At 39.0% G+C, this 9,992-nt stretch overlaps 3 protein-coding genes across 5 annotated transcripts; 2 read left to right on the forward strand and 1 right to left on the reverse strand.

The window, feature by feature from the left end:
- Positions 1–260: 260 nt before the first annotated feature.
- Positions 261–1,305, reverse strand: LOC117651806. Its single transcript, XM_034396163.1, has 3 exons — positions 1,048–1,305; positions 499–753; positions 261–417 (listed from the first exon to the last, which is right to left on the reverse strand). The coding sequence occupies exons 1-3, from the start codon at positions 1,123–1,125 to the stop codon at positions 322–324; spliced, it is 429 nt and encodes a 142-aa protein (XP_034252054.1). The 5' UTR covers positions 1,126–1,305; the 3' UTR covers positions 261–321.
- A 131-nt stretch (positions 1,306–1,436) lies between these two features.
- LOC117651805 lies at positions 1,437–4,479 on the forward strand. 3 transcript variants are annotated; one of them, XM_034396161.1, is made up of 6 exons: positions 1,437–1,605; positions 2,282–2,440; positions 2,655–2,902; positions 3,146–3,292; positions 3,606–3,672; positions 3,763–3,901. In XM_034396161.1, the coding sequence occupies exons 1-5, from the start codon at positions 1,545–1,547 to the stop codon at positions 3,624–3,626; spliced, it is 636 nt and encodes a 211-aa protein (XP_034252052.1). In that variant the 5' UTR covers positions 1,437–1,544; the 3' UTR covers positions 3,627–3,672; positions 3,763–3,901. The 3 variants fall into 3 exon arrangements, 2 of the variants coding, with proteins under 2 accessions (XP_034252052.1, XP_034252053.1); XR_004588125.1 differs by lacking the exons at positions 1,437–1,605; positions 3,146–3,292 and adding exons at positions 3,997–4,261; positions 4,338–4,479 and having other exon boundaries at positions 2,302–2,440; positions 3,763–3,922; XM_034396162.1 differs by lacking the exon at positions 3,146–3,292.
- On the forward strand, positions 4,252–6,033 carry LOC117652056. The gene is made up of 4 exons (XM_034396691.1): positions 4,252–4,296; positions 4,338–4,482; positions 5,177–5,316; positions 5,419–6,033. The coding sequence occupies exons 1-4, from the start codon at positions 4,252–4,254 to the stop codon at positions 5,749–5,751; spliced, it is 663 nt and encodes a 220-aa protein (XP_034252582.1). The 3' UTR covers positions 5,752–6,033.
- The last annotated feature ends 3,959 nt before the right edge of the window (positions 6,034–9,992 follow it).

The raw sequence follows: 9,992 nt of genomic DNA on the forward strand, positions 1-9,992 counted from the left end.
TGGTACAAATGCAAACGTTTTTTCGCTGGTTGACACAACTATTTCAGGTGCTTCAGCTAATATGGTATGCTACATTAGCAGACACTTTTGTTTCAATGTTAAAAGGGTACTTTTTGAAGAACATGCATGCTGTACTCTAATGTAGCTGCGCAACTATGTTTGGATGTGTGGCCAAACTGGCGAAAAACACTTCAACAAAAAATCTGAAGAAAAGTATTGGAAAGCTCTTGACAAGGAAAGAGAATGTATGGTGGGAGTGAATTCTAGCTTGAAACCACTGACATTACAAAGCAGAAATTTATTTTAAAAAAATAGAGGGGGTTACACACTTTCGTTAAGTTGCATAATTAAAGAGTCGTTCTTGCAGTTGGAACAATCATAATCATCAAGTTCACTTGTTGATTTGCTTGATTTCTCCTGTAAAAGAAATAATTTTTTAAATCCAAAATACAATTAACAGGGGTGGGGGTGGGTGGAGCTCCAAACATTTGTATTTACCTGTCCAGTATTTTCTGATCGTTGAGCTTTAACTAATTTGGTGAGGTCCTCCGTTTCACAGCAACAACAGGAGTGGAACCTTTGCGGGTTCTCATGGAAAGCATCAAGAGTGTCCCTCAGAGTGCTGGAACCTCCAGGTGCATATCTCAATGCAATACGGTACATCATACAATGCCACATTAAGTGCATCTCCCTCTGCTTCCTACGGGTCAGCTCCTTTTTCAGTTCTTCTACCTCCAACTTCAACTCGTTAATCTGTGGCAAGGAAAAAAATATTGTTCAGGCACCTGTTCAAAAAATTATCATTGCTTCTCTGTCATTTAAACTTGAAAGGAGACGTGACTCTTTTCTATTTGTTGGCACTAAACTCAAATATCGAAAAACTCTGACGGCAAACTGCATCAGTGAATAGCATAGCAAAATTTGAGATCAATCCAGAAAGCGATCAGCTCAGAAAGCTATGGAAGAATTTTGAAAAGTGTTTGCGGAGACCAAAAGTAATAAACAAGGGTTCAGGATTTTCAAATAATTACTGCAGCACTTACTAACCTTGTATTCATCGCTGAGAGCAAAGTCAAATTCTTCATGATGTCCTGTCATTTCTGTTTCGTCACTCTCTTCAGACATTTTAATGGCAGTCACCACCAATATTTGGTTTAATCTTTTTTATTATATTGAAATTAGTTATTTGTGACAAGCACTGACGCACCGCACGATTCGGTCGGTCATTGGTTTCATTGTTTTCGTTCACGCTACGTCCTTCCCTGCTCGCTAGCAGAAACATCAAATCCCCGTTCGTCACTTCACCCAGTGTGTTTACTACTTATGGAACCTTCTAGAAGCTTTTTGGCGCGCTGCTTGGGAAGGGGGTAGGGGGGGGGGTGGGGCGGATGGTGGGAGGGGGTGGAGCGGGCGGGCAGGGCAGCAACAACAAGCCGGCCGGCCGAGCCGAGACTGACGCCGACCGACGCGAAGTGATCGTCGAGGGCGAGTGGCGCGTCGCCCGTCGCTGAATTTGCATTTTACGTATCCTTTAATTTCTGAACATGGAGGATCTCCTGAAGGAGTGGGGCGTAAGCGACCCCACTATTATCGAGTCTTTCAAAGGTGAGTGTGCGAGAGTGAGCTGCGACGGTGGGGTTAGGGGATCTGGCCTAGAGCGGCCTAGAGTTATTTCCCTTTGCGAGTTTTCTACCAACATTTAGACCTCTAGTAGTCTCTTGCCACTTGGTTTGCATTCTTCTACTTGCGGAAATTTTGGGTTTAAGAACTTAAACATTGTGGCAAGCCACAATTCCTTCCGCGGCTGTAGCCCGAAACAAAGGCAGCGTAGGCCTAGTCTCTAGCTGGCCAGATCAGCTTTGTTTCAGGTCACGCAAGCCAGTGCTCAATTTATTCTCTGATTTCATCAAATTAAGTTTCATTATCTTATTTTACTTCATCTCTTTGAACCAATGTATTTTGAATCTTAAGTGTATCAGTCCGTTCTTTGTTTTGGCAATCTCATGAGGTTATGTATGCCAAGGCTCTGATTTTGCATGGTATTTCCATTTATCATTCTGAAGAATTGGGAGCATTAAGTTTCTTTTTAGTGAAAATGTTTATTTCTGGAAGTACTGGGTGTTTGTTTGAGTTTTGAAGAGACTCCTCTCTGTTCTTCAACACTAATTCTAGCCCGATGTTATCTGTTTGTTTACTTTCCCTGTGCGTGTCCTCTCCCAAGTGTGTTGTTTGAAATGTGGCTCATCAACTTAAACCAACCTGTTTTTTTTTTTACTTTCAGCCAACGACATTGTGGTAGATGATCTTTCCACATTAAGTGAAGATGACCTGCGAAGTCTTGTGCCCTGCATTGGTCCTCGTAACCGTATCAAGCGACACATTGCCATGCTTCTCGAATCCAGCAACAACAATTCGAAGCAGACTGTCAACTCTAATCCAAGTGAGTTAACTCTGTAATCTGCTAGGGCTCTCTTCATTGTTAGGTTATGCTCTGAATACTTCTGAGGACTGACCCGCCTTGTTCACCTGTGACAAGTGCCTACAGACAGTTAATTTAAGCCCGATCAAAACAAAGTTGATGGATCCTAACGGGAAGCCGTCCAGTTTTAGATAGCATCATTTTAATCCCTGTCTCTTTTTCTTTTGTTTTATAGCTAAAATTTTACTGAGTGAAGAAGCATCTAATACATTGGGTGAAATTTTACTGGACTCTGAGGAAGCAACAGAGGAGAACGGGGAACGCAGCAATCAAAGTGAAGGCAGTGGTGATCAAAATGAACGCAGTGAGCAAAGTGATCGCAGTGGCCAAAGTGAACGCAGTGGAAGTGGATCTCAGTCCAGAACCCAGTCTACAACCAAAGCTCGTGCTGAAGCCACCAAGCGGCCCTTGGCCGAAGCTGCTGTAAGTTGCTCACTTGCTTTGCACCTATGCTTTTTGCAGTTTTTGCCTTCAAAGTACTTTCTTTAAATTTCTTTCTTTGAAAGATAAATGGATTTGGTATTTTACTCCTTGACTATGTTTGCACTTAATTTGTTTATCCTTCAATTTTCCGAAGGTTGTAGTGGTTTTTTTCAATGTTTTGCGCAAATCATGTTGCAGAACGCATTCCTGACCAATTTTTTTTTTTGTGTGTGCTTTGCTCAGGACTTTCACAACTTTCTTGAACATTCTCCAAAAGGTTCCAGTGCTTTAAAGGCATTCAAAGCTAATAAGAAACTAACAGATTTAGACAGAATCAAGCTTTGTGATGCAGTTGTCAACCGTGAACTCAAAAGACAATTTGGACAAACGGTACTTCAAGCCTTCCTGAGATGCTATTCTTCTGCATGAGAACTGTCTTTCAGTCAAATGTGTATCCTCTCACTTTGCCTTATATTTTCTATTTTCTGATTTCTTTTTCTTATTGTTATCTTGTCTCTGTTAAACTTCGACTCTTATTTTCAATTTTCTGGTTTTATTTTCTTTTTCTTTTAACCTTTGACTCTGGTGTCTTAAATTTTAAATCTATGAAGTTCTTCTATTTTGGTGATGGTTAGATTGGTGACATGATCACTGATAAAATGATGTTCATGCTGATTGCTAAATTGTCATTCTGAACTTACAGGATATCAAGAGAACGGTGTGAGGAGTTAGCAAAGCTAGTGGTGAATGAGTTTCCAACTGAATTAGTGGTATTTATCCCATTATTTTTATTCTTTTTATGTTGCAATTTTATACTCTCAGCGTTAAGTTAGTATTTATGTTTAACTTTTTTGTTTCAGTCTACATGGTTCAGAATTGAAGACAGACCAAAACAGGATGGGACTGTAGTCAAAGGCAGGATTATGACAAGGTTTTACACTGTGAGGCGTACCCTCATCACCAATGGAATGGTAGATGATGAAAATGATGGAGAAGAAAATGTTGATGACGAAATGGACAGTAAGTATCTATCAAACATAAGTTCTGTTTTCATTGTTTGTTTTGTTTTCTCATTTTCTCATTGCTACTTTCAGGCCCTGAAGACAATGAAGAGGTGGCAGAGGCTTTGGCGTGGCTCAAAAGTAAGAATGTATCACCTTGGACACGAGTTCTCACCGCTTGGAAATTGACCAGCAAATCACGCTTAGCTAAACTGCAAGCTCCAGTCATTGTGTCAGATGAAGGCCCTTCTAGGAAAAATCAAAGAAAGTTGTGAAAAAACGCAAAACTGACAATGATAAAGTTTACACATACACAGCTGAATTCCCTCAAATTTATCAGCCAACAGGATGGCACTTGGTAAGCTCATATATTGCATTGCTTTGGAGTATATTGCATGTACTTTGTACACTGTATAATTTTTCTTTCTTTACAGTTGGACATTGACTTCGAGGTATACAAACCAGATGCCATACTGAAGCTTAGTGCGGAATACCCCAAGTTGGAACGATTTGTACTGTCTAAACTGAGGCAGTTAGACCGAGACAATCTTTATGATGATTTTGACAACAAGACTGCTGGTAAGATTTAATGAATCAATGCCTTTATCCTGTTTATTAGAAACGTCTAGATGTTGCCCCAATGGACTTACTCATCACTTCGTATTGTTACTATTATTATTCAAGTCTTAAAGTTTTTAAATTATTTTTTATGACTTGGGGTGGCACTTCTTGCCTTTTCTTTCATTTGTGGTTCCCACTTTACAATTTCTGCAATCAGTGCACTTAAATTAATTGTTGCCTTGTTTGTGGCTCTGAGCATGACTTTGACATCCATCCTAGAGTTAACATCTCAGTATTATGTGTGAGGAAATCATGGGAGCTGCATCAGAACTGATCTGCTCAAAGAACAATGCATGGTTTGGGAAATAAAATGTCTTTTATTTTCCACACCAAATCGTGCATTATTTCTTGAATCTTTCAGACTTGATGCCGCTCCCAGCATTCAACACTCAAAAGTGTCAATTCTAGCATCGGTTTCAAAGTCATGCTTAGGGCCAAGAACAAGGCAACGATCAATTTAAATCCACATTTTGAAAATATTGGACTGACCACACACGAATCGAAAGGCACTCTGTTTCCAAAAACAGGTTGTATAAATTTTATGGATACTGTAATTAGGAAGACAAATACAGCTTCAAGACAACTTCAAGACCCCTTTTGACCTATCTTTCTGCTTCTCTGTATTCATTTATTTATTTCTTCCTTTTTTCAGATGAGAAAACCATTTTTACCTTCAGGGAATTATCCAGATCATTTGCAGTTTCAACCTTAACCCACAACAGGTCAGGAGATGTAGGGAATTGGCGTACTTCTAAACAAGAGATGAAAGATGGATTTCTTCTTCATGTCAATGTAAGTTTAGAAAATTTCATAAGCACTTCACTTCTTAAGCTCAATTCCTTTTTTAAATTAACAATTTGGTTTTTTCTTTTCCTTTTTTTTTTTTGAAAATAGGGCCGTGGTCAACTGAAAGAGGCTTTAAAGGCTCGTCAAGATAAGCTCAGCCGGTTTGGTTTCACAGATCAGCCACTGCCTGTCATTGTGGATGCCGGCAACAACAAACAATGCCTAGTGATTTTCGACAAAACTGAGTACGAAGTGGAGAGCCCCTTAAAGGCAGTTGATGTGGCATTCAAGTCATATCATGCTTTACATGCAGACTACCCAGTTGAGTCAGAGCACATGTGGATGTTCCTGCAAAAAGCTATCTACAAGTTTGACACTAAATGGGACAAAAGTGTTAATACTGTAGATGTGCTTGTAAATGAGTTCAATAATTCTTTTTAGTCATGTTTCACTAGCATTTGCTGTGCTGGGAAGTTAAATATTTTTAGTAATGTTTCATCAGTATTTTCTGTTCCTACTTTAGCTTTTTATGTTATTTTTAGACCTGTGAGTTTTACATTTTCACTACTACTGTACTGTTTCTATTTTAGTCTTGATTGTGCTGTTAGGATCTGTTAGTGTAACATTTTAAGATTTAGTTAGTTTCTCTTTTGTATTTTGTGATTTATTCCCCTAGTCCATTGAAATCTTGACTCAATATCTTGTCAAACGTGTATTGTATTGTTTTCAAAATGGTCAAGTGCTCCATCTGCAGTCTATCTCTTGTATCTTTACCTCAATTTAAAGTCCACCTAAACATAGCACATAAAGATAATTTGTTCTTTAAGTATTCTTGTGGTGAAGATTTGTGTTCTCGTACTTTTGACAACTGGAAAGCATTTCGTGGCCATTTGGTTAAAGTTCATAAATGTCCCCTAAAGAACAATACCTCTTCTAATATTCCTACTGTTAAGACAAGTTTCAATGCAACTAGTTCTAGCACTGATCAAGATGAAATGGACTGTGGGTTTTATGAAGACGATGAAAATAGTTGCCTTGATGTAACTCCGCAAGACTTCAAGGCATCTTATGATAAAAGTATTGCGCTTTTGCTTGCCAAACTCTATAAGAATCCGTCCATTCCTCGTAACTTTGTCCAAACTTTTGTGGATGATGTAGATACTTTCCTCACTGGTGGTTTTGTTCAAATACTCAAGGACAAAGTGATTCAATATTTAACTTCTGCTAATTCTCCGCAGTCTTCAATTGATGAAGTGTCTGATATGTTTGACTCTCTTAATGAACCATTTAGTGGCCTTGAAACTGACCATCTGCGTATGAAATTTTTTCAAGAAGGTAATCACTATATCCCTCCCAAGCCTTACACAATAAGTGAGTCTTGCTTCAAAAATTTTAAGACTCGGGCAGGAACTGTCACTAAACGGGTTAAAACAACTGGCCAGTTCATTTCTTTAAGACAGATTTTCAAAGTGTTTTTTGAACTTCCAGGGGCTTTGTCTGAAACCTTGAAATATGTTCAATTCTTGAAATCTAGCAATGTCAATGTAATTTCCAATGTAATCCAAGGTCAGCTGTGGCAGCTCAGAACTTCTCATTTTTCCAATACTGATATTGTGTTTCCTCTAACATTCTATTATGATGAAGTTGAAAGTAATAATGCTCTTGGTCCCCACTCTGAGAAACTGGGGGCAGGATATATTTTCATTCCAGTTTTGCCTCCTTCTTGTCAATCTAAACTTGAGAACATTCTTTTAGCTTTGCTTATTTCATCTGATGATAGAAAGAGTTATGAACATGGGCGAATAAGTTTTAACAAGGAGGTTTTCCAGCCATTAGTTGAAGAATGTAAATTTCTTGAAACAGAGGGGATTCAGTGTGACACAGACGACTTTGGAAATGTAAAATTATATTTTGTGTTGATGCAAGTCATTGGTGATAATCTTGGAGTGCATGGCATCACTGGGTATGTTGAAGCCTTTACCGCAAATTTTCCGTGTACTATTTGCAGAGCTCCCAAGGAACTTACCAAGATTATGACAAGGGAGGATCCCTCATTATTACGTGATCCAGTAAATTATACAGAAGATGTGGAGACGTCTAATGTGAGTGCAACAGGAGTCAAAGAATCTTGTGTCTTTAATGAGTTGAAATCTTTTCATATCGCTGAGAATTTTCATGTTGATTTTATGCACGATGGCCCAGAAGGCATTTGCCATTATGTTCTCATTCCTGTATTGAAGCATTTTGTTGACTCCGAGTACTTAACAGTAGATATTCTGAATTCAAGGCTGTTTTATTTTGATCTTGGGCCATCTGATTCTAGTAACAGGCCACCATGTATAGCTCAGGATTTCTATACAATGTCAAAGATAAAGTGTACTGCCAAGGAGATGCTGACTTTAGTTAGAATACTTGGAGTTTTAATTGGTGATCTAATTCCAGAAGAAGATCCTTATTGGCAACTTTACAAACTTCACAAGCAAATAATGGAAATAGGCCAGGCCAAGTATTTAAATGTAAATGTTGCTGAGCAACTGGATCTTCTGGTGGAAGAACACCACTCCCTGTATATGAAGCTTCTAAAACTATTGTTGCAGCCAAAATTTCATTTTCTTTTGCACTATGGAAGGCTTCTAAAGCTCCTTGGTCCAATGTCTCATTATGCTTCTTTTAGAGGTGAAGGGAAGCACAGGCATATCACAAGGTATACCAGGGCCATTACTTCTCGCAAAAATCTTCCAAAGTCAAGTGCTATCAAGCACCAACTTACCATGTGCTTCCGATCCATTGCTAAGGAACCTTTATTGCCTCAAATGGAATGTGGACCAGGAGAAGTTATGGATCTTGTGGACCACTGTTATTACTTTCGCTTTAGATCTTCACTACCACCTAGTTTAACCTCGGCATGTGAGCGAGTTTCTTGGGTTTGCTTCCAAGGTACTCGCTATGAACCCCAAATGGTTCTAGTTATTGGTATCTGTGATGGAGTCATGTTCAACTTTGGGAAAATAGTTGATATTCTTATTTTCAATAGTTCTCCATTATTTGTTTGTGCTGAGCTGCGTAACATAGGTTTCTGTGATCACGTTGGTGGGTTTGAGGTACTTCCTGGGAACATAAACAAACTTGTTTGTGTATGCCATGAAGATCTGGTGGATCCCTTTCCACTCTATGATTTTTCCTCAAGCTGTGGAAAGAGATTTGTTGTACTTAAGCATTACTTGTAATTGTAACTGTGTACCTGATCTCACTGCCTATGGCTATTCCAGCTTGTACTTAATTTAGATTTAGAAATTTATTGTATGCTTTTTGTTCTATTTCTACTGTTCTATTTTATTGGAAAAGGAGGGAGAAATAAAGACCATTTATTTCTACAAATTTCATTTTATTCCTACAAACTAGTGATTGGAGTTCTAGCTAAACTGTTTGCTGATGAACAGGCCAAATGGCCGCTAATTTAGCGAACGAACATTCTCTGGTTTCGGCAACGAAGCGTCAAAGGATTGCCTGTTCAGTTTACTCAGATTAGTTACTTTAGCTAATACGTTTGTTACTTCAGCAAAAGATTTTTTGCTGTGTTGCCGAATTCAGTCTTCCATCCATGCCAGCTTAGCAGCCTTCGTTCGCTAAAAGTAGACAAAAACGTTCGCTAAACCAGCAAGTTAACTTTGGAACAAAAGCGTTTGTTAGTTTAACGAACGTATTAGCTGTGTCATTACCTACAGACGGGTGTTAGGTAAACCAGCAAAATTTTTGCTGATTCAGCTAACGTTGTTTTTTCCGTGTGTGAGGAACATTAGCCTTGAAATTGTCATCAAGTGATGACTCAAATTTTCACAGTGTGGCTGCATCACCTCCTGCATACTAGGCAGTTCGAGGGGTACGTAACTCAGAACAGTCACTGTACGCCTCCAAAACAGTCCCAAAAACAGTCACACAGTCAATTGGCAGTCACTTCAGTCAAAAGCCAATTTCAGTCAAACTTTGCACGTTTAGGAGGCTCATACATGTTACAAGCACTTTGTAAAAACATTTTATTAGCGAAAAAGGATAAAAATTTTGTGATTTTGTACTGTATTCCTTCTAGATAATTCAGTAAGCTTCTTTTTGACAAGATGTAAAGTGACTTTGAATAACTTTTCGGAAATTTTGTAGTAACGTTTAAAATTTTGGTTCTTGTAAGGTTTTGTTCGCATATTTGATCAGATCTGTGGGGGGAAACCAGTCATTCTACACTCTAAGCAGTCATCCTACAATCAACATAGTCATTTCCCAGTCTAAAAGTCGACTTCCACCCAAGCAGAACTAGACTGTTTTGCAGTCATCTACAGTCAATTACAGTCAAAACAGTCAAATTGACTGTTGACTTTTACAGTCGCTGTACACGATTTTCGAGAGTTACGTACCCCCTCGAGGCAGTTACTCAACAGCTGCGGAAATAAGTTGCCTTGTAGGCAACAGCCCGCCGCTCACCAGTGTGTTTGGGATACTTTTAGCCAACTCCTCATTGATATATTAGGGCAAGATAAACCGAATGATGTAGTCAACATTTACATTCGCCATGTTTAAAATCCGAGGGTTCGAGCGTGAAGTAACTCGACCTATCAGGGAGTGGCCTCAGATATCGGTCGCTGCCTGTACACGGAGCAGGCGGTCTATGAATAGGGTTGGCTGCCTTTGAT

The sequence above is a fragment of the Thrips palmi genome, unplaced genomic scaffold (genome assembly GCF_012932325.1).
Source record: "Thrips palmi isolate BJ-2018 unplaced genomic scaffold, TpBJ-2018v1 HiC_scaffold_6, whole genome shotgun sequence".
Lineage (NCBI taxonomy): Eukaryota > Metazoa > Arthropoda > Insecta > Thysanoptera > Thripidae > Thrips > Thrips palmi.